The 25,671-nt window shown below is 32.8% G+C and overlaps 2 protein-coding genes across 2 annotated transcripts; both read right to left on the reverse strand.

Moving 5' to 3' along the window:
- Positions 1-1,692: 1,692 nt before the first annotated feature.
- Positions 1,693-13,632, reverse strand: LOC132757601 (uncharacterized). Its single transcript, XM_060748923.1, has 3 exons — positions 13,066-13,632; positions 11,437-11,598; positions 1,693-9,951 (listed from the first exon to the last, which is right to left on the reverse strand). The coding sequence occupies exons 1-3, from the start codon at positions 13,625-13,627 to the stop codon at positions 9,710-9,712; spliced, it is 966 nt and encodes a 321-aa protein (XP_060604906.1). The 5' UTR covers positions 13,628-13,632; the 3' UTR covers positions 1,693-9,709.
- Positions 13,633-13,788: 156 nt separating this feature from the next.
- Positions 13,789-23,940, reverse strand: LOC132757603 (uncharacterized). Its single transcript, XM_060748925.1, has 9 exons — positions 23,910-23,940; positions 23,138-23,260; positions 22,139-22,261; positions 21,624-21,679; positions 20,758-20,830; positions 18,987-19,108; positions 16,442-16,556; positions 15,993-16,094; positions 13,789-14,867 (listed from the first exon to the last, which is right to left on the reverse strand). Exons 1-9 carry the CDS (start codon positions 23,938-23,940, stop codon positions 13,789-13,791), a joined length of 1,824 nt encoding a protein of 607 aa, XP_060604908.1.
- Positions 23,941-25,671: the final 1,731 nt, after the last annotated feature.

Raw genomic sequence — 25,671 nt, forward strand, 5'->3', positions numbered from 1 at the left:
AGAAAATAAAAGGGGAGTTCAGACTTATACACCATCTTTCTTTCCCAGAAGTTGAATCAGTTAATGATTATATAGACAAAAACATTTGATCCGTGTCATATACGAATTTTGATGAAGCAGTGTCAATGATTCAAAATCTAGGAAGGCACTGCTACTTGTTTAAAATGGATCTTAAAAATGCTTTTCGATTGCTACCAATAAGGCCCGAAGATTTTGAAGTATTAGGATTGAAATTCAAAAAATTGTACTACATAGATAAAGCATTACCTTTCGGGGCATCTGTTAGTTGCAAGACGTTCGAAAAGTTTTCAACTTTTTTGGAGTATGTCGTTAAGCAGAGGTTAACGTCTGGTGGGTTAATTCATTATCTTGATGATTTTCTTGGCGCAGATAGGTCATTTACATTATGTCGATCCGCTATGGACATATTCAAAACTTGTATGGATGATTTAAACGTCCCCCTAGCAGACGAAAAAAATATGGTTTTCTTGGGTATCGAACTTGATACGGATAAAATGCAGGTACGAATAACGGAAGTAATAACAAAAGTTAGGGAGAATTTAAACAAGAAAAAAGCGTCGTTACGCGAAATACAGTCCCTAATTGGTTCTTTAAACTTTTGCTGCCGTGCTATACCTGCCGGAAGACCTTTTTGCCTGAGGTTATAAAGAAATTCTCTAGTTAGCTCAAACTCAGATCTTTGACATTTGATTGATCAGAAACTGCCACAGAATGTACACTGACCAATGAAAACCCCCGAGATTTGATACAGATTTTAGAGAAAAATTAGATGACTTTGAGACCAAGTTTTTGGACCAACAACCACTGCTTTGAAGGGTTGCATAATGAAAACATACAATGCAATGGGAATTGCTTTGTTGTTGTTTAACTGTCAAGTTTAGTCAGAGCTATTATATATCATCCTGGTTCTGATTTAATTTCATTGGATTTTAAGTAATATCAAAATTGTAAAAGTCAAACAACCGCTTTCCATCTTTACTGGTGGAGGGAGACCAAGTTGCCACCCAAGTAGAACCACCCACTTTCTTTAAGCTACCCGGTTAGCTTCCTCACATGAAATCCAAGCACAGAGGGGCGAGTGATTTGAAATCCGTGACTGTAACCTGGCGAGTATGTGTAATGGCTTTGCCCTGCTTTGAATATTTATTTGGATGAGTTTATATTGGACTAACACAGTCTAGGTCATATGGCGACTTAAGCTTTACTGGTGGAGGAAGACCTAGGGTGCCCTTCCATGCATTATTTCAGACACAAACGGGCACCTGAGTACAACCATGGCGTTCCGTAAGCTAGCTGGATAGCTTCCTCACATGAAAGAATCCAAATTCCCCAGCAGAATTTGAACCCCACATAGAATAGGGGCAAGTGATTTGAAATCGACAACCTTAATCACTCAGCCATGGACACCTTTATTTTGAACAGTTCCCATTCAAAATTAATTTTAATATTTGAGCTGCCACCAGATGGCTGACTGGCATTGCCCTATACTGCTGGCAAAGATTAATCACTTTCGGTTTCGTGTAGGTTATGTATGTTTGACGAGGACAACAAACAATCAAACTTGCAAACTGATTGTTGGGATATTGTATTCAATATACATATAGTGAAATACTGACCAAGGCAACTATATCTTGCATTCTGTATTTACAGTAAATAAATAACAATAACCAGTTTTTTTTATTTTAACACATCATTTATTGAAACACATGGCCATTACCTTACAATTCATAAATAGCCCATTCTTACATCTAATCTACTCTCACACATACATAATAACATAACTACACTTCACTACATTAACTTTCTCATAACACAGTAACATAGCTAATAACATAAATATCTAAAATTCAAAACATTTTTTCAGAAGCTTTATACTATTCATTAAAACAAACATTAAAACTACAGTCTTCATGTAACAAGCAATCTGATATTGAATAAAAACTAAAATTTTGAATATACATATACAGTGTATAACAAAAAGTTCATTAAAATACAAGCAATTATCATAGTATTGCAAGCAATCCATAAGTCCCCTACCGGTAAGAGCCCAATCAACATTCTGAAGGGCCATTGGCCATTCACTTAGGTTCCTATTTTAAGTAAATTTGTTGAAAAAGTTCTTTAAAAGTGATCACAGGACACAGTTTTTATGTACAGACAGACGGACTGAAGGACACTCTAAAGTTATTTTTTAACCATCCCTGTTATCAAAATATAAAATTTTTAAAATCCTATCATGATTGAAGAAGTTGGAGTAAAAATTACCAATTTCTCAAAAGAAAGTCTAAGTTCAAAAGGGGCATAATTCTGGAAAAAGTCTTGCTAGAGTATTGAACACTCACAAATGTTGAGTGATAATAAGAAATATTTATATGAAGTTTGAAGTAGATACATTCAGAAAAAGAAGTTATTAAAAAAAAACAATGTTTTTTTTCATGAAAATTTTAGGTTCAAGGGAGGTAATTCTGATAAATTTTGTGCTAGAGTTGTAAACCTTGTCACATATGATGTGGTTGATGACAAGCTACTAATATTTAAAGTTTGAAGAAAATACCTTAAGAAATAAAGAACTTATAGTGAAAAAACTTAAAAACTAGAATCAGAAATCTTGAAATTCAGTCTATTTGTTGCCATAGCAACCAGAATTTTCAACATAGGAAGAAAAGAAAAAGACGTGCATAATTTCCATACTGTCATCTATCCATATGTCAAGTTTCATAAACATATTTTCAGTACTTTTTGCGTTATCACTGGATCCAGGTTATGTGTAAAATTTGCCATATTTTCAGTCTATTTGTTGCCATAGCAACCAGAATTTTCAACATAAGAAGAAAAAAAAAGACGTGCATAATCTCCATACTGCCATCTATCCATATATCAAGTTTCATTAAAATATTTTCAGTACTTTTTGCGTTATCGCGGGATCCAGTTTTGTGGACGGACTGACGGACGGACGGACAGACAGATGGACAGACGGAGGGTAAACCTAAAATCCCCTCCGATAAACCGGTAGGGGACTAAAAATATCTATGTATGTTTTGTGGAGTTTCAATTCATAGTTGGCTAGTTACAAATTAAATGAGCAAAAACATACATATAAATAAATAAAAATAAACTTGAGGAATATATCAAAAATAATAAAAACCTCTCAACAAAATTCTTTGCACTTGATTTATTTAAAAAAAATTCAATTAAAGAAAGTTAATAAATACAAGAGGGCAATGATGGCCCTGAAGTTGCTCACCTGTATATAGGCCCCCGTAGCGGGGCCAGTTTAAACCCCAGGGCTTTTATTTAAACAAACTTTGTAGACACCCATTAGAAGATGTTTCATGCTAAGGTCTAGCTGGTCAAGTTTTTTCTTTACACATAAAGTTAAAAACAATGACACACCTGGGGCAGGGCCAGTTTGGACCCCAGGGCTTTTATTTGAACAATCTTTGTAGACACTTACTAGAAAATGTTTCATGCTTAATATCTGACCTCTAGCTATTCTGATTTTTCGAAGAAGATTTGTGAGTTTTTGCTTTACACATATAAGGAAAATCAATGACATGGGGCGGGGCCAAGTTTGGATGAAATTGGCTTAGTGGTTTATGAGGAGACGTCATTTAAAGTTTACGGACGCCCGACGCCGGACGAAAAGCAATCACAAAAGCTCACCCTGTCACTTTGTGACAGGTGAGCTAACAACAACAACAAAGTTTCAACTGAACATTATGGTGTACTTTGAATGTCTCGATTACATAGTATCCACTTCGATGTTTCATATACAAACCAATATTACTTCAAACAAGATAATTCAAAAGGTTATTTTCTCTTGAATTGAATATATTATCTTTAAAAACTTGAAAACTAATTTAGCATTGTTTTCATTAAGCACTACATTTAAGTTTCAAATCTTGATTGTTCAGCCTTGATTTTAACTTCTATACAAGCAATTTCCTTGAATTTGTATCCCCCCGCCAAAACTGGTTATTACTAACACAACAACTGGAGACATAAGGCTTTATTTATATATTTATCAAGGTATAAACAGTAATATTCTTTGATATGATAACAAGAACTGTCGAAGGACAGTATTGGCTCGACTATTCAAAAAGTTGTCACAAGGGTGTTTTATGAAGTATAATAATGCTAATTACCTATGAATACATAAAATTGACCAAAAAGGTACAAAGGCTTGTTATTAAAATGTTTTATCAAGTAAATCACTGCTTTATTATGAATGCATAAAAATATCCCAAAAACGGCACAAACTATTTATGGAGATAACCTCTACAAGCAAACTTTACCATGAATTTCTAAGTTGATAAAGGGGCGAAAAATCAGCCTAAATGCAAGATAGAATTATGGATCTTGGTCAGTGACATACAATTAGGATTCTAAGTTTTAAATAAATATCTTTAATACTAGTAGTTATTGAGATATGTAAAACTTGCATGTAAACATTAACCAAGAGACTAAGTAGAAAAGGGGAGATCAATCAGCCTAAATGCGAGTAGAGTAATGGAACTTGGTCAGTGACATACAATTATGACTCTCCAATTATGACCATAAGTACATGTGTAAAGTTTCAAGTGATTATCTTTGAAGACCTTTAACCTTTAACCAAAATTTCTAAGTTTCAAAGGGGCAAATAATTCTGCAAATATTGCAGTCAGAGTTATGCGATTTTGCATACTCATGTACATTGTTACTATAAAAAAGTATTGTAAATTTCAATTGAATATCTCAAGCAATAATTGAGATATTTGACTTTACAAAAAACTTTAACCAAAATTTCTAAGTTAAAAAGGGGCATAATTCTGTCAAAATTGTAGGCAGAGTTATCCAACTTGTCAATCTGATGTACATTGTTACTATAAATAAGTATTGCAAGTTTCAATTGAATATCTCAAGCAATAATTGAGATATTTGAATTTACAAAAAACTTTAACCAATGAGACGCCGGGACTACTACAATAGCTCTCATGTTGTCTCGAGTAGTCGCTAAAAATTCAGAGCAATAACAGAGGCCATAACTCTGTGTTAAATAGTATTATCTGGACATGCGAATGAGATGCAAATTGCCTTTTTTTATTAATAGTTCCTATAAAGTTTAATAAATTTCCAGGCAGTAGTTGCTGAGAAACAGTGCAGAAACGATTATTGATCTAAAAATGATCTTTATGCATACTGCATACTTATCATGGTTCAATGTGATGATTATGCGTATCTCTTGGTATTGATGATTCCCATAAAGTTTCGTTGAATTCCAGTCAGTAATTGCAGAAACCTAGCATGGAAAAGAAATCTGGACGGACAACGCCAAAACATTATCCTCCTGATTCCATTTATTTAATGAAACCACTAATGAATGTCAAGAAATTGTGGAAAAATAAAATCACAGTAAAGTTACATTCAAATAAGTCATCTTGTGTGAATATGACATTGCCTCTTCAAAACAATTAATATGATAAACTTCATGGTCAAATTTGTTTTACTACAATGAAGAATAATTTAGACTTAAAATCTAGGCTGCATAACTTTTTTGAAAATGTGTTTGAATATTGGGATTTATACTATTGTAGATATGTTTTCATAGCATTCACATCCCTTTCGATGGCTAAAATGACTACAAATTGCTTGTTTGGGATATTGATAACAATATAAGTACAACAACAAGAAAAATACCTGGAAAAAAATTAATGTACAAAATTGATATTGCTTTCCTCCAGACAACTTTCTAGCCACTTAATGCAAGTTCTGTCAAAAATATCATTCTTTTCAAATAATCAAGATCTTGAAGTACATGTATTCTGTGATAATGACATTAATCCTCATACATTGTCATATCCTAGTTTTTCCTAGATGACCCACTAGAATATATCCAGATAATTAACATTCTTGCCAATCAGTGACTAAGTTGTTACCTTTCGTGGTCTATGCACCCTCTATTTGTAACATTACATAACCAACAGATTAAAGTATGTAACAGCATAGAACAAAAAAACCAAAAAAAAACAACAAATTCATTACACCTTTATAAATCAACTCCTGCTTCTCATTACAAATTCATTTTCCAGATTAAAGATTCCATTACAAACAAAACTCGAGTATTAACATGATTAAAATATATGATCAGGGTTGCCAGCACTTGGGTGAAATAAAATTCCCTGACTTTTCCCTGACTTTTCACTGACCAATTCATGTTTTTCACTGACCAAAATCGTTAAACACATAAACGGCCTCCTGACCTCCCCTATAGCCGTCCAATCCTCTCATTATATTTTTGCATGTAAACTTGTATTTATTTTCCAAAATATAAAACATTTACATCAAAGTAATGATTCAAACATTGTGTTCTACTATTCTTAACTATTTGTATTCAAACACAGTGTGACTTTTGGTCAGTGAAACATGTGAAACATATGACATGAAAATCAGAAGAATCATAATATAAGCATCTGTATTAGAAATCACATAAGTCACTCTTTCCTTCCTAATAGTAACACATAAAACACCGAGACTATAAGAGTAATACTTGTATGACAAAACCTAAAATTCAAACATATCTAAACTATAAGAACAATAAACATTTAACACAGTTACTTGTATAAGGCATCATGATAAACTCCACTGATTGTGAAAACAAGAACATAGGGCTCATTTTGGCATTTCATGAAATAATCACTATAAAATTAAAGACTTTGAATGAGTGAAGTAAGTTAGTGTGAAAAAAGTTAGTGTGAAAAACATAGCATTGCATAATTTAACCAGTTTCCATCATGTTTGCAAGACAAATCCTCTTGTACAATTTCTTAGTGTCAAAGCAGGTTATATGCCAATATGGTAGTTTGGTATACATGTATACTGACTTGATTTTGTTTGTAATTAAAAGCCCTTCTAGTGATCATGCACAGAAATAGCTAGACCAATACAGAATACAGTGTACAGACTAGATATTGCTAGTAAGTAAAAGCCCTTCTAGTGATCATGCACAGAAATAGCTAGACCAATAAATAATACAGTGTACTGACCAGATATTGCTAGTAAGTAAAAGCCCTTCTAGTGATCATGCACAGAAATAGCTAGACCAATAAATAATACAGTGTACTGACCAGATATTGCTAGTAAGTAAAAGCCCTTCTAGTGATCATGCACAGAAATAGCTAGACCAATACAGAATACAGTGTACTGACTAGATATTGCTAGTAAGTGAAAGCACTTCTAGTGATCATGCACAGAAATAGCTAGACCAATACAGAATACAATGTACTGACTAGATATTGCTAGTAAGTAAAAGCCCTTCTAGTGATCATGCACAGAAATAGCTAGACCAATACAGAATACAATGTACTGACTAGATATTGCTAGTAAGTGAAAGCACTTCTAGTGATCATGCACAGAAATAGCTAGACCAATACAGAATACAATGTACTGACTAGATATTGCTAGTAAGTAAAAGCACTTCTAGTGATCATGCACAGAAATAGCTAGACCAATACAGAATACAATGTACTGACTAGATATTGCTAGTAAGTAAAAGCACTTCTAGTGATCATGCACAGAAATAGCTAGACCAATACAGAATACAATGAGAGGCATAACTGTAACATTCAGTCTTTAGGCTGAATGATGTTCTAAGGTAAATAATGGGTATTATAATCACTAAGTTAACATATAATGCTTCTTAATATCACAGTTTACTGTTATTTGAATTTAATGCTTAACTGTGAGAGTGATAAAGTCAAATATTAAATGCCAAAGACTGCCATAGCCAAGAAAGACATTCAATGTGTATATTTTTCGACCTTTGAAATAATTTTTCCCTGACTTTTCACTGACTTTTCAGGATTTTCATTTTTCACTGACCAAATTTCAAAATTCCCTGACAATTCCCTGACCTTGAAAAAGTACACAATTTCCCTGACTTTTCAAGTCCGCTGGCAACCCTGATGATACATACAAGAGCTGCCACTGAAAAGTGACTTATACCCCCAAAAGGTAACTTTGATAAAAAAATTACCTTACATGTGTAATTGAATCTCAGAGCCTGAACAACAAGAATTTGTAACAGAGTTACCAACGTCCCCCGCCTCGGGGAAGTATTATATGAAGCATAAAATTGTGTTATTTCAAAAGATTGAGGTATGGCTCTCAGGACTTTCAGTCAAAAAATATGATCAATGCTATTTCTGCAAATTCAACAATAAATTTATAAAAGAAATACAAGAGTGATCAGTAATCACATGTGTCGCCTCATGATGGCCAATTTCATGTTGGGACAAATTTTGTGACAGACAGACAGACGAACAGTGCACAACTAGACTTGGTACTGATCATTCCTGTAAAGTTTGGATAAAATTGCACCAGTAGTTTATGAGGAGTAGTCCGGACAAGCTTTTGTGTATCTGGCAACACACAGAAAAAAAGACCTTTTTATCAAAGGGCCATAACTCGGCCAAGAATCATTCAACAGGAAAACCCGTGCAATATGCGCAAGGACTTGAGCTACATATCAATCCTGTAAAGTTTCATTGAAATTGCATTAGTGGTATAAGAGAAGTAGTCCGGACAAACTTTAAAAATAAAAATTATTAAAGGGCCATAACTCTGACAAAAATCAATGAAACGGAAAATGCTGACAATATGCACAACTATACTTGGTACTGATCATTCCTGTAAAGTTTGGATGAAATTGCACCAGTAGTTTATGAGGAGTAGTCCAGACAAGCTTTTGTGTATGTGGCAACACACAGAAAAAAACACCTTTTTGTCAAAGGGCCATAACTCGGCCAAAAATCATTCAACCGGAAAACCCGTGCAATATGCCCAAGGACTTGAGCTATAGATCAATCCTGTAAAGTTTCATTGAAATTGCATTAGTGGTATAAGAGAAGTAGTCCGGACAAACTTTAAAAATAAAAATTATTAAAGGGCCATAACTCTGACAAAAATCATTGAACCGGAAAATGCTGACAATATGCACAACTAGACTTGGTACTGATCATTCCTGTAAAGTTTGGATGAAATTGCACCAGTAGTTTATGAGCAGTAGCCCGGACAAGTTTTGTGACGGACGGACGGACAGACAGACAGACGGACAGACGACGGAGAAGTGATCCCTATATGTCGCCACTACTCCGTAGAGGCGACACAAAAATGATACACAGAATTTAAAAATCTATTATATCAAGCTTTGACCTCTAAGTGTGACCTTCACACTGAAGGGAGGAGTGCACGTGTTGTGCATGACAAATCATCTTATTATTGTAACTATTTGTGCCAAGTATTTCTAAAATCCCTTGAACTATAAAGAAGTTATAGATCAGACAAAAAATATACCCTATAACAGACTATGTTAATCTTTGACCTCTAAGTGTAACCTAAGTGGAACCCATGTTTTGCGCCTGACATATCCTCTTATTATTGTGATTATTTGTGCAAAGTATTTTTAAAATCCTTTTATCTATGAAAAAGTTATGGACTGGACACAAAATATACCCTATAACAGACTATGTAAATATTTGACTTCTAAGAGTGACCTTGACCTTGGCGGAAGGGACACAGATGTTACGCATGACATATCATCTTATTATTGTGACTATTTGTGCCTAGTATTTTCAAAATTCATGTGCATGTTCAGAGAGGGTACCGTACTGAAGATATCAATACTTAATAACATATTTACTGCTTTACAAATCTAATGTTCTTTTCTTTTCTTTTCAATCTGACGCTTTTGTGATGCTAAAGTTGTTCGTACAAAACCTTTTATCATTGTCCATGATCGTTCCTTCAAACATGGCTCCTTATTTATAAGTTCTTCACATTCTCTTTTTGATGGTAATTTCTCCAATAAAAAACATCTGTGCAATTCTTTTTTAACGGTGTCTTTTTCTATTCCGGTCCATGGTTTTCTCAAACCTTTCTTGGGGTAAGTTTTACCTATTAAGATATACATTTGTGCATTTAAATTTTTAAACAAACAAAAGCATCATTTAACAACATACGGGACTGTTAGCTGTTTATCTAATTAATCAAACAATTGCAGATTGAGTCATCAGCTTCACTGAATAAACAAGAGCCGGTTGAACCCCAAATAGGTTTTGGATACAGGAAGGTATACCTGTTGTAGTGTCAGAGTTTAATCACAGACAAAGTTCAAAGTGTAAAAAAACAATCCAAATATTGTGCACGACACATTGTCTCAATATGGTGATCATTTCTGTGAAATAGTTTTTAAAATCAAACTTCAAATAACAAAGTTATGGGCCGGACACAATTCAGGATGTACGTACTGACGGACTGAAGGACTGACGGACAGACAATCCGACGACTATATGCTCCACTGACCAATCACCATACCAAGTTTGAAGTTCCTAGGCCTAAGCATTCTTAAGCTGCTGACCGGAAACCGTTTTAATCTACAAGGTCAATGTGACCTTGACATTTGACCCCTTGACCCCAAAATCAATAGGGGTCATCTGCTGGTCATGACAAATCACCATACCAATTTTGAAGCTCCTAGGCCTAAGCATTCTTTAGTTATTGATCGGAAACCATTTTTACCGACAAGGTCAATGTGACCTTGACCTTTGACCCCTTGACCCCAAAATCAATAGGGGTCATCTGCTGGTCATGACCAATCACCATACCAAGTTTGAAGTTCCTAGGCCTAAGCTTTCTTTAGTTATTGATCAGAAACCGAATTAAGGACATACATACGTACGTACGGACGGACGGACGGACAACCCGACGACTATATGCTCCCCCGAAATTTTTCGGGGAGCATAAAAAAATACATCAGACCACATTTAGAATATTCACACAAGTTTTTTTTTTAAAATAAAGATTTTTTGAAATGCACAATCACTTTTAACCAAATGAGGGTAATAAAATCATTGGGATAATAACCAGCAACTGGGGAGTTTGTGAGAATGTGCAAGCAAATGAGGCAAACAGAAGTGTTTAATATATCACAAGCTTTTCGTGTCAATTAACAGAAGAATTATCAGTTTGCATATTACAATGATTGGACTGTTATACAGCCTGAAATTATGCAAGTAAGAATTTAATCTTACTGTTTTATTTTTCTGGTACTGAAATCTAAATTAAGCAAGTATAAGGCCAATTTTTTCTGATTTTTTTCCTAGTATCTGAAATGCAAATTTAAGACAGCGCAAATTTATAGTAGTGATTGTTTCCCAGACACATGTTTTAACAATATGGTTTGTATACATGACATAACATCCCGGTATGCTGGGAAAATCCCATTATTCGACAATTTTATTCAACCATAATGATAAATATGACTTCATTAATCAAAAATAAAAAGTGAAAGAAAGAAGCCCCCACCTCCCCTCCAAAAAGCTTATTCTGATTATTTTCAATTTGTGATCAGGTGATCAATGATCAAGACTACAAACTTACCAATGCGATGTTTCTTATGTTGCTGTTTGTTTTGTATAGATTCAGAATCTGTCGAGGTATCATCTGGGGATTCTGGTACTTGGCAGAATCTGTCAGAAGCGTCACAATTATCATTATTATACTCTTCATCATCATCATCCTCGTCGCTCAACACTTCAGCATCTAAATAGAAATTGAATCAAAAACAAGACAGTCAGTACTTGAAAACATGCAAATGATCACGAATATCTCCTTTACTTATTTAAATTTCAAAATTTAGAAACTATTACAGACAGAACAAGAGCCACCGCCGGGCGGGGGCATTGCTCGACTCTTTACTTTTTCTAAACGCAAACATAGAAAGGTTTGAACATATATTAACGTTTCCTTTTTATAAATTTAGTTGGTCTGTCTTGTCACATTAGTTTTGTTTATATATTTTGTATATATATATGAATAGAAACATTAAGCATATTTCTAAAAATAGCAACAGTATGCAATTTCTTAAAATAGCAACATGACGCAATTTCTAAAAATCGAAAAAATGACTTAATTTCTAAAAATAGAAAAATATGACGCAATTTCTAAAAATAAAAAAAAGACGTAATTTCTAAAACTAGCAACAATGACGCAATTTCTAAAAATAGCAACAATTTCTAAAAATAGCAACAATGACACAATTTCTAAAAATAGAAAAAAATGAAGCAATTTCTAAAAATAGAAAAAAATGACACAATTTCTATAAGTAAAAAAAATGACGCAATTTCTTAAAATAGCAACAATGACACAATTTCTAAAAATGGAAAAAAATGACGCAATTTCTAAAAATAGAAAAAATGACGCAATTCATATATATATATATAAATTATATATACACACACACACCAATAAATGCACAAATCTGAGAAAATTCAGTAATATAACCTTCAAGGTCAAGGTCATTATAGAGCCCAACCAAATTTGGGTTTGATAAACAACAAGGTCTGGTCCTTGAGAATATTCTGTTATAATATGAAGTTTATCCCTTCAATAATATCAAAGTTACAGTCAGATACCGCCAAAACAATGAAAATTTCAATAATTTGACCTTCAAAGACAATGTCAGTAATGAGTGAAGGTCAAGGTCTTTCGGTATATTTTTAACAGTTATCTTTGAAGATTATTATGTTCAAGTTTCAAGACAATCCATTCAAAAATAACAAAGTAACAGCCAATAATAGCCAAAAAATTAAAATTTCAATCATTTGACCTTCAAAGTCAAGGTCATTTATGAGTGAAGGTCAAGGTCTGACTGGTTATTTATAAGGGATATCTTGAAGATTATTATGTTCAAGTTTGAAGACAATCCATTCAAAAATAACAAAGTTACAGCCAATAACAGCATGAACAAGCAAAAATTGGACTTTTAACCTTGAAGGTCAAGGTCATTTATGGATGAAGGTCAAGGTTAGTGTGGTCTACTGAAAGGTCTTGTCCCAAGTGTTGTTTTGGCCAAGTATGAAGACAATACACCAAGAAATAAAAAAATTATGATCCAGGTACTAGGTACAAGTTTGCGGACGGCAACAGCAACGCCGACCTGACTGTAACAATACCTCTACTTTTTTTTTCAAAAAAAAAAAAAAAGTCAAGCTTAAAACAACTTCATACCTACAACATCCATCGCATTTATTTCATCAAGATTTTTCCCTTGTATCTGTGAAATATTTCCACTGTTGATGGCATGCAGAACTTTTGTTACTTTGGCAACTTCAAGAGTATTCTGGGGAAGTCTATAGAACTCACGATGGATCTGAAGGTCATGCCCCATAAATTTGGCAAGAATGTCTTGGTCATTGTCATTCATATGAAGTACCTGTGACATTGTCGCTAATTGTTTTCTTAGTGAAGTTGATGTTACTGTTTCAGGATTTCTTATGTCTGCTCCTCTAACCATTTTCCTAAGTGCATCACTTCCTCGGATAGGAAAACGAGAACTGGTATTTTGAAACACATACATTGTTCCCTTGTCACTTAAAGACAACAGATGATCAATATTTTCTTTCATTTCTTTTGTTAATATCACTGCAACTTTTCTGCCTTTTTTACCCCTTATTTCAATTCTAAAGTGATTTTCACATAAAAACTGTTCAAATTTTGTCAGACTCTTTTTTACATCACTGTCAACAGGCGATTGTTGTTTCACTGCTTGGAAATAAGATTGTTTTGTCATTCTTGATACTTTTTCCAGCTCTTTTTTTTTGAAAGTATTTAGCAAGAATTGGGTTTTGCAAGATTTACATACTTTGTTTTTTGGGTACTTGGGCCTTGAAATTTTTCTGATAACTTCCCACCTCCACCATAGGCAATACTTTTTTTGTTAATTTTATGTTTTTACCTGGGTTTATAGGGAGGGCTACCAATGAGGGCTGTCCATTCTTCCTTATAGATAGTTAAAAACATATCAGCTTGTCTAAATTGGTCATCATCCCCGCTTTTTAATGCACTTGTTCTCATAATCTTGGCACACTTTTTCAAACTCTGTCCAATCTTCAATGCTAAACTTGGTATGGAGAATGTCTGACTAGATTCCTCAAACTTAGCTACAGACTTGACTCCTTTCAAAACTAAGTCCCATTTAGCAGCTTTCAAGCAATCTGACAAACTGTGAACTGATGTGTCAATGCTTTTTACAGCGAAAAGGAAACGTGCCACTTCCCGTAACTTCTGAGATATATACTGATGTGTGTGGATATGTTTACCAGTTTTTTCAAACCGTCTTTGGCCATACTGAAGTATGAGTTCGTCTTTCTCAATAAGTACTTTTAAATGATCTTGTCTCATGTTAGACAACACATGTGTTTGTAGGTTTTTAAAATCATTTAAGCTCGGGAAATTAAGTAACCGTGAGTTTTTTACGGGACCATCACTTTTTTTCCCAGGAGACTTTCTGGGGCATGTTTTTTGATGCTTCCATAAGTCAGATTTAACAAAATGTGCGCAACAAAATTCACATGGAAGATATTCTTTATTTTTACTGTCTTTCCTTTGACGATACTTTGGTATGATAGTTCCATTTCCATTTTCAACAACCTTACTGTTGTAAAGAAAATTACCTTTTGCAGAAAGAACAAGCCAAGCTTTTCTCCTCATTTCACTTTTCTTTGGAAAGCTTAAGGCTCTTGCAACCTCAATTTCTGAAGAATGCTTCAGTTCCAAGTGCCTTGCTAGTTTTGTTGTTAAAGTTTCACAATAAATGCAGCACTGTTTTTTCTGAGAACGCTTCCCAAACTTAGCACCGGATGTTTGAATTTTAATTTTCTTAACCTCTGTGAATTCTTTGAAACTAACTACAGATGAATCATCAGAATCTGGAACAACCTCTGTGGGAAACTCATCATAGTAATATCTTGGATGAACTATTTCCCCAGTAATGATGCAATGAAAAAGCCACTCCTTATGTACACATTGCTCTGAAGAAAAAATAAATTAGTTAAAAATCAGTTATCTTTCAAATTAAAGATAAAGTGAAACATTAATTGTGTTTTCTAAAAACATCTGGAACCATTTGTGACCCTTTTTTCAAGTATGTGGGTTGGTAGAATATTAACCATTGATTCTTAAGAAATTACACTAGTCTTTTGCAATTTAAACCAAAATATAACTTTGGGGTTAAACCACCTGCATAGAGGTCACTGGATAAAAGTCAACAACCTTAACCAATCGACTGCAGAGGTTGTTATTTTGTGACATTTACCTCAAACCATACCTCAATATCAAATATTTAAATTATCGGCCAAAAATTGAAGTCAGCACAACATACCTACATTTCTTCAAAGGTACAAAAAACATGGGCAACTTTGTCGCAAAATATGCCTGCCACAAAGAGTTTTTGTAAGAGATGTATATATGAGATATGCTTTGGGCAATATACAGACAATATCTGGATATTTTATATCTCTAGTGACCTTGACCTAACAAATATTAACCTAAATTACATGTGTCACACTTGCAGTCATCATAGTTATCATTTGTGTAACAATCAATCAATAAATGATGACTAAATGGTCCCGGTACACAAACTTTGACCTCTCTATGTGACTTTGACTTTGGTAGCAGGGATCTGGATTTTGTGCACAATACTTTGCTTCACAATGGCAGTCATGATAATGACCATTTTTTCACCCTCCAGCCGCCAGACAGCCCGCCATGGGAAACTTTCAATCAGGCATATAAAAAATTAATGACTATATCTAACTAACCAATTTCGCCAAGTTTCATTAAAATACATATAGGTTTTCGGAAAAAAACCTAGCAAGATTCAAGTTTCTTGGTGCATTTCACAGATCAAATGGAGCTCTCTATTACTATCCAAAATCATTGTGACCTTAACTTTAAAAATCAAGTGAGTACAGAAGTAAATTTCATTTTTGCTCTCAGCTCTTCATTCAGAATCTATTTTAACTTCTGTTAAAAAATATATTTAGTATTTACCAAATGGTCTTATTGAGATATTAGGAACATCTTGTTTGATGACAAAGTTATTCAAAAGTATTGAGCTTTGCAATCATATAAATATATATTATAAACTAATTTACCAGATGTTGTTAAATCTCCATCACCACACATTATGATTGTATCTTTAGCTGGAACTAACACTTCAGTACCACATATTGAATTTAGCAGATGTCGGATTTCACCTGAAATTTTAATTTGAATTATGCTCAATATACTGTAGCCGACAATTATTTTTTAGTCCAGCAATGTTAAAAGTAGCCAATTATTTTTAGCTGTTTAACTTTATCTTGTAACTTTCTCCACACTACTGTTGTAGAGACGCTATAAAGATGCAAGAACCTTTAACTATAATGTCTATTTTATATGAATAAACGGGCATTTTTGTAAATGCAAAACAATATTATGTTCTACGATATTTGATTTCAAGTTTAATTTCAAGTTAAAACATATGTATTTCTAAAGAAACAGGAAAAGAGAATAGCATAAAAAATCTATACATCATAAAGAACATCATATAAATTATATTTACCCTCTGAAATATCATTGAAAGCGGTACTATTTTGTATCTGGTAATCAAATGGCTTGTAATTTTCGTTGTCACTCCATTGACCATACCCAGCACTGTTGGAAACTTTATACATCAGCTGAATGGAAGTAAGATTTGAAAATCTTGATTTAACTAGAACAATAGCTCTAGATTTTCTAAAAAAGGAGTACAAACTTAGCTTGAATATTCAATTTCATATTATTCCTATCAATGTTTCAGCTGAAATAAACACAAGATTAGATGGACACACTATTACTCAGCTTTCTAATAATTAGGGATTGGATAGAGTTACTGGTTAACCAAATACTCAATTGAACGTCCAAATATGAGTTAACAAAATTGATATTTGACTTAAATACGAGGGTTGTCCCAATATTCTGTGACAAGGGTGTTTAAAAACTAAATAAAATAGGTACGAATTTGATATTATAATATGTTATAAACCCATATAATTGAAACATTTTCACAAATTTATATAGAAAATATTTACAAACAACAAAACTTTGCCGTAAATACCATGGCAACTATCTGAATCGCAGCGCACGTCAAACGTCAAGACGGCATTAAATCTGTTTAAGGCGCCTTTCTCAAAAACTCTTAATGGCTTTAAACGCAAAATGGTGCAGCTTTACCCATAAATCGTCATTTACAGACTTAAGTCATGTGGTTGTTATTGTCTGTTGAATGTTTGGATGACATACATTAATTTTTGCTATACGCGAACTTTCGTTGTCTTTGCAGCTGCTTTAAGCTGTAGGAAAAAGGCGACTGAGATCGGTTTTTCTATTCGTGCTTTCCTTATTTTCTGTTTTTGTAGCCCGAACCTCTGGTTCCGTTTATGCATTTGGTAAACAAATGCTCAGGATATGTTTTTAAACTGTTGTATTTGGTATATTTGTGAAAATCGTAACATGAGTCATCTCCAAATAGTCACATAACCCGAGTGACCTGTTCACTGCGCCGCAAATTCTTCGAACGTCGCCATTTTAACTTTCCTATTTTCTATGAGATATCTTCATTTAACCGTATCTTGTTTGTTTCTTAATTTATTTGACTTAAATTTTTCTGAGATGATGTGTACATAGCAGCAGAGGAAGTCAAGGTGACATTGTGCAGACACATCATCAGATATTTGAAATATACGTAATTAATTTTAGCCTATTCATAACAAAAAGCAAATTATTTGAAGTGTGCCGGCAACTCAAACCAATGTCGTTAATACTTGAAATTACTAAGTAACAAGAGTAAATATTTTAACAAGAGCGATCAGTAATCACATGTGTGGCCTCATGATGGCCAATTTCATGTTGGGACAAATTTTGTGACAGACGGACAGTGCACAACTAGACTTGGCACTGATCATTCCAGTAAAGTTTGGATAAAATTGCACCAGTAGTTTATGAGGAGTAGTACGGACAAGCTTTTGCGTATCTGGCAACACACAGAAAAAAACACCTTTTTATCAAAGGGCCATAACTCGGCCAAAAATCATTCAACCTAAAAACCCGTGCAATATGCGCAAGGATTTGAGCTACAGATCAATCCTGTAAAGTTTCAATGAAATTGCATTAGTCATAGTGGTATAAGAGGAGTAGTCCGGACAAGTTTTGTGACGGACGGACAGACAGACGACGGAGAAGTGATCCCTATATGTCGCCACTACTCCGTCGCCTAAAAAATGATTTATTGTAATGTTAAATAATAAACTTAACAGTTATATGTGTGAATTATTATCTATTGGCGTTAAAAATGAACCGTCTATAAAATTTGTCACAGACTTTTGGAACAACCCTTGTATATACAGTAATTTCTATTTTTTTTGCAATTAAGAAAGATTTGTGTTTCCAATTAGTTCAGAAATTTGGAGATAAACATGTATCTTCATGAATACCTATTATATGCAATCAAAAATCCTCGAAGAGATGCGAAAATGATGTCCTATTTAATTAATCAAAGCGATAAACAGTTTGACAAGCACATAGGATTGAACACAGTCCTGCGTTGCTAACGTCATTCTGCTTCTTATGATATTCAATTACCTTTAATCGTATAACAGTTTGTAGCCAAAACTTGTTAATTATAAAATGTAAGGATATTTTGGGGATACATTTCAAAATCTAGGGGTAATATCTTTCACAGCTATACACATTAAAACATAAATGTGTCAAAATATTTTTGAAATAGAACTTTTCAACATAAAAAGCCATATCTGTTTTTCAAAAATAAAAGTTCTGATAGATACAGAATATCCTGGTTGAGCACTGGTTTGGTAGCCTATGTACAACTCCATGGTAAATTGTATCCTGATCTGTGTCATTAAAACACTTTTGTTTATTGTGAGTTTCAAAAGCCCAGTTTTGAAACAAAAATAAGTTTCCCAGCAATCTTTTTGTTATGAAAGGTTTTTTTATGTGATTTTGTGAAATACTGGCTTAGCACTATTCCGGTGACTCTATGCATAAACTTTAACCAACCTGGACATCAATGTTATTTAAAGCAGTAAAAAATTTTTTGAGTATTGATGTACCTTTTCCTGCAGTGTTCCAATCCTGACAGAATCTTTGATCCATCGATGGCTTACAATTTCTCTCTGCCTCCCTAGCAATGCTTTTAAGACTTTCAATGTGACTGGGGCAGCCCCTGTTTTTTCTGATTTTGAAAAAAAAGAGCACTTAAGAATAACAGAATAAAAGTAAAATAGTAATGTTACAAATCACTAAAATGAAAATTCTTAACAAAATATAACAATAAGTGCCCCTTTTAATCAGATATCAAGATCTGTACTGCTAATTATGATTGCATTTAAACAGGAGTCTTTGTGTTATACAAGGTCCTGACAACTAATATACCTTAAAATCATAAATTCATCGTTGGGCAATCCACGAATTTAAGATCAGACGAAATTTTATCCCAACAATTGCTTCAAAGTATTCTACATATTACAAACAAGTTTCCGTGTTTTCCAGCCAATTTTTGTGTTATGAATTTATAAAGTTCCCATAAAGTTTCGTTGAATTCCAGCCAGTAGTTGCAGAGAACTACTCCGGAAATGAAATTCGGAAGGATGGACGGACAACGCCAAAACTATATCCCCCTCCCGATTCCATCGGCGGGGGATAAAAAGTATTTGATATGAATGTTGTAAGTACACAAAACAATATAAAAAAAACACAATCACTAAAACAGATAAATTGTACATTGTCGTTATTAAATGATCTAGCTTAAATTAATTTTAATCGTTTTTGTGAGAGCTATAACGTAAACATCAAAGGCGCCACTGACATTTTACTAGTTTATCAACCTTGTCACTGTGTGACAGGTGACCTAATGAAAACTATAATGGCACAAATTCAGTACACTTTTTTTATTTTGATGAAGCTTTAATCCAGCACCATGTTTGATTTTTGATATCAGTCATTATTGACATTCATTTTTACAATAAAAATCTCTAAAAATGCTTCTCAGTATTGGCTATATAGAAACAGCACAAACTGTCTTAATAGAGGTGAACAAAATTTGTAAGATTGAAAATCTTACAAACTTACTGACCTTATCCATCTCTTCTCCCCTTCTTGAATTTAAATTTGAAAAAGTGACTTAAAAATGTATAATTAAAAAAAAAAATAGAAATGTGTTGTCACGCCACGGATGCCCCCTGCATGCATGTTATAATATTTAGTTCCAAATTTGTTTGAACAATTTTTTTTTTTTTTCATTTTAAGTTCAAAGCCCTTAAAACTATTCAATGTTAACACAAACCATTTTTAAACAAAGTTCAAGGCACTGAAACTATTCAGTGTTAACCTTTTGTAAATTGCATTTTGCATTTTTCTAGCCAAATTAATACATTTCCACAAAAGTATGAGCACTGAAACTGACCAAATTTGAACTTGACCTGTAGTTTCTCATGACATATCCATGTCAAGTTTTAGTTGAATGTATAATACCGTTTGGGAGATAATGAACGGAAACTGAAAATTTCATATTATTTTCAAAGTAAATTGGGTGTAACTCTGCCAAAAATCATCAAACCATGACCAAATTCGAATGTGACCTGTATTTTCTCATGACATATCCATATTCCAAATTTTAGTTGAATGTGTGCAACCGTTACTTAAATAATGAACATAAACTGATGATGACTGAATGACAGACTGACAGAAGGACGGAACAAGGTAACACTATTTGCCCAAGCCATTATATGGAAGAGGCATACAAAGAATAAATAAATAAAACAAATTTAACCCTGAAGAAGTACAGGGTCCTTGACTTATTTTATGGAGTCAAGAAAGGCTTACCTGTAGCAACAACAACAATAGAAGCGTCTTCTATGGAGACCAGTTGAAATTCTGGGAATAACTTCAAGAAACCCTACAAAACATTAAGCTTATGTATGAGCAACCAATTTATGAGATATTTTTATTTGTAAGCAACAGTGTGGGTAGAATGTCATATCCCACATTCAGTGTAGAGATTTCTGTTTGCTGAGTAAAAGAACTAACCACATTACAGCTGTTTCAGCTCAAAGCTCATCAATGTAATTCAAGATAAAATCCCAATATGTGTTACATGTGTTAGATCTGCTAATACAAATAAAATATCACATTATTTTCTCACAATAGAGACTAAAAATTTACAAAATGTGAAAGTAATCATTAGATTAGTATTATTATTGCTATTATGTTTCAAGATGCAAAAAAATAGTCTTATCAATATCATAATATAAAAAAATATTATTATAAATTTTACTTCCACAAACAAAACAACTAATTCAACTTTTCATGGCTTTGAGATTACTAAATGATGTAATGTTCAATATAAGGGGTTATAAAAAGGGTTTCCTTGATTCTTTTTTGTATTTTTTGTCTTCCTTAATTGTAAACTTTGTGTAAGGATAAATTAATATCTTAAATATTTATGTATATATTTTTATATAAACAAATTATTTATTTACATTTTATCAATAATTTAACCAAAGTTTCAATCTAGAGAGCCTCCCTCTAAATTATTAAAAGCCGAATTCCACTGTAATCCTCCAAAAAATATACTTCATTTACTTATGGTCCATTAGCCATGGTATAATGCTAGTTCCCTAATGAATCACTTCATATCAATGTAACCCATTAATCACTATCCTGCAGCTTAAATAAGTTTGAAAACTTACATGATTGATTTCAACGCCTGAAAAAACAATCTTCTCTTTCGGTATCATCTCCACTTCTGAAAATATTTCGTAGCACTTTTAAGATTCAAAATAAGTAGATCTCCAAATCTTCTTTTTGGTATGCAATTTGTTTACTTTATTTCATTGAAATGTACCTACAGTTTACCATTGCACAATTCCTGACGAAAGTCATTAAATATTTCATACTGATCCAATCATTTCTTAACATTTAAAGAATTGAACCAAGGCTTTAGACACGAGACTGAGGCAGCCTTCTGTCACTGAAGAATTAAGTATCAAGACCGGGATGAGAATCAGGCATATTTTTTTTCTATGGCTTAAGTACAGAAAGCACAATCATAATACATAATACAATAACCATTATTATAAATATTCAGCTCTAAAATAAACTCTTGCATTTCTATTAATTATGCAACTAAAAGTCTAGTAGTTTTCGACTAGTTTAAATATTTGGCCCTATAAGAAAACAGAATATATGCAAATAAGACAAATACCGTCATATTCATTGATATGTCCATGGCTCTTGTTTTTATCAACGTTGTTGGTATTAACTTCATTTGTATCATCTATCTTACTTATATGTATGCTGTCAGACATATCATCACATTCTCCAATATCTACAGTATAAGCAAACAAAAACATGCTTTAAGAAATATTCACGCAACAATAATTTCTATAATTGGGCTATGATGTCATATATCCTATCTCATTTCAAAATATATCAATGGCTCTCAAAAAGTGACCAGTTATCAATAATAGTAAACCAGTTTTCGAAATCATGACCAAAACACCAAGTTTTTAAAGAGAACAGTATTCTCTGCCTTCACTGTGAATTAACAGTATGCTAATACATGTATGATGCAGGTGTTAAAAAAAAATTGCAATTAAAAAAAAATATTCCACTTGAAAACCAATTGAGGACAGCAAGTACTAAATCACCTGCAACTGAGAACAGTGTGTAAAAAATCACAAGCAAGTGAGAACTCTTTAAATACATCAGAATCATTATTTTTTGTGTAAGAAAATTTTTTACATATTTTGTGCAATGTCAGATGCCAGTATGATGTTAAACTAAGTAAGGATAAAGAAAATAAACATTTAGATTCTCAATGGAATTTTGGATAAGAGTCCAGCAGGTCAGAGCACTTTTTTTCTTTCTTTTATTATTGAAATATGATGGACATTATATATATACACAGAATGATGATTAGTTTCCTTTATGCATCATGTTTGCTGAGGGGAAAATGTATCTATCAGAGAGGAACCTAACAGTGGGGCGGACTGGGATGAGAATCAGGCATATTTTTTTCTATGGCTTAAGTACAGAAAGCACAATCATAATACATAATACAATAACCATTATTATAAATATTCAGCTCTAAAATAAACTCTTGCATTTCTATTAATTATGCAACTAAAAGTCTAGTAGTTTTCGACTAGTTTAAATATTTGGCCCTATAAGAAAACAGAATATATGCAAATAAGACAAATACCGTCATATTCATTGATATGTCCATGGCTCTTGTTTTTATCAACGTTGTTGGTATTCACTTCATTAGTATCAACTATGTTGCTTATATGTATGCTGTCAGACATATCATCACATTCTCCAATATCTACAGTATAAGCAAACAAAAACATGCTTTAAGAAATATTCACGCAACAATAATTTCTATAATTGGGCTATGATGTCATATATCCTATCTCATTTCAAAATATATAAATGGCTCTCAAAAAGTGACAGTTATCAATAATAGTAAACCAGTTTTCGAAATCATGACCAAAACACCAAGTCTATAAAGAGAACAGTATTCTCTGCCTTCACTGTGAATTGACAGTATGCTAATACATGTATGATGCAGGTGTTAAAAAAAAATTTGCAATTAAAAAAAAATATTCCACTTGAAAACCAATTGAGGACAGCAAGTACTAAATCACCTGCAACTGAGAGCAGTGTGTAATAAATCACAAGCAAGTGAGAACTCTTTAAATACATCAAAATTATTATTTTTTGTGTAAGAAGAATTTTCACATATTTTGTGCAATGTCAGATGACAGTATGATGTTAAACTAAGTAAGGATAAAGAAAATAAACATTTAGATTCTCAATGGAATATTGGATAAGAGTCCAGCAGGTCAGGGCACTTTTTTTCTTTCTTTTATTATTGAAATATGATGGACATTATATACACAGAATGATGATTAGTTTCCTTTATGCATCATGTTTGCTGAGGGGAAAATGTATCTATCAGAGAGGAATCTAACAGTGGGGCGGACCGGGATGAGAATCAGACATATTTTTTTTCTATGGCTTAAGTACAAAAAGCACAATCATAATACATAATACAATAACCATTATTATAAATATTCAGCTCTAAAATAAACTCTTGCATTTCTATTAATTATGCAACTAAAAGTCTAGTAGTTTTCGACTAGTTTAAATATTTGGCCCTATAAGAAAACAGAATATATGCAAATAAGACAAATACCGTCATATTCATTGATATGTCCATGGCTTTTAACTTCATCAAGGTTGTTGGTATTAACTTCATTTGTATCATCTATCTTACTTATATGTATGTCAGACATATCATCACATTCTCCAATATCTACAGTATAAGCAAACAAAAACATGCTTTAAGAAATATTCACGCAACAATAATTTCTATAATTGGGCTATGATGTCATATATCCTATCTCATTTCAAAATATATCAATGGCTCTCAAAAAGTGACCAGTTATCAATAATAGTAAACCAGTTTTCGAAATCATGACCAAAACACCAAGTTTTTTGAGGAAACAGCGTTCTCTGCCTTCACTGTGAATTGACAGTATGCTAATACATGTATGATGCAGGTGTTAAAAAAAAAATTTGCAATTAAAAAAAAATATTCCACTTGAAAACCAATTGAGGACAGCAAGTACTAAATCACCTGCAACTGAGAACAGTGTGTAATAAATCACAAGCAAGTGAGAACTCTTTAAATACATCAGAATCATTATTTTTTTGTGTAAGAAAATTTTTTACATATTTTGTGCAATGTCAGATGACAGTATGATGTTAAACTAAGTAAGGATAAAGAAAATAAACATTTAGATTCTCAATGGAATTTTGGATAAGAGTCCAGCAGGTCAGGGCACTTTTTTTCTTTCTTTTATTATTGAAATATGATGGACATTATTTATATACACAGAATGATGATTAGTTTCCTTTATGCATCATGTTTGCTGAGGGGAAAATGTATCTATCAGAGAGGAATCTAACAGTGGGGCGGACTGGGATGAGAATCAGACATATTTTTTTCTATGGCTTAAGTACAGAAAGCACAATCATAATACATAATACAATAACCATTATTATAAATATTCAGCTCTAAAATAAACTCTTGCATTTCTATTAATTATGCAACTAAAAGTCTAGTAGTTTTCGACTAGTTTAAATATTTGGCCCTATAAGAAAACAGAATATATGCAAATAAGACAAATACCGTCATATTCATTGATATGTCCATGGCTCTTGTTTTTATCAACGTTGTTGGTATTAACTTCATTTGTATCATCTATCTTACTTATATGTATGTCAGACATATCATCACATTCTCCAATATCTACAGTATAAGCAAACAAAAACATGCTTTAAGAAATATTCACGCAACAATAATTTCTATAATTGGGCTATGATGTCATATATCCTATCTCATTTCAAAATATATCAATGGCTCTCAAAAAGTGACCAGTTATCAATAATAGTAAACCAGTTTTCGAAATCATGACCAAAACACCAAGTCTATAAAGAGAACAGTATTCTCTGCCTTCACTGTGAATTAACAGTATGCTAATACATGTATGATGCAGGTGTTAAAAAAAAAATTTGCAATTAAAAAAAAAATATTCCACTTGAAAACCAATTGAGGACAGCAAGTACTAAATCACCTGCAACTGAGAACAGTGTGTAATAAATCACAAGCAAGTGAGAACTCTTTAAATACATCAGAATCATTATTTTTTTGTGTAAGAAAATTTTTTA

This window comes from Ruditapes philippinarum, unplaced genomic scaffold (genome assembly GCF_026571515.1).
Source record: "Ruditapes philippinarum isolate M1 unplaced genomic scaffold, ASM2657151v2 ctg2174_1_1_1_1, whole genome shotgun sequence".
NCBI classification, from domain to species: domain Eukaryota; kingdom Metazoa; phylum Mollusca; class Bivalvia; order Venerida; family Veneridae; genus Ruditapes; species Ruditapes philippinarum.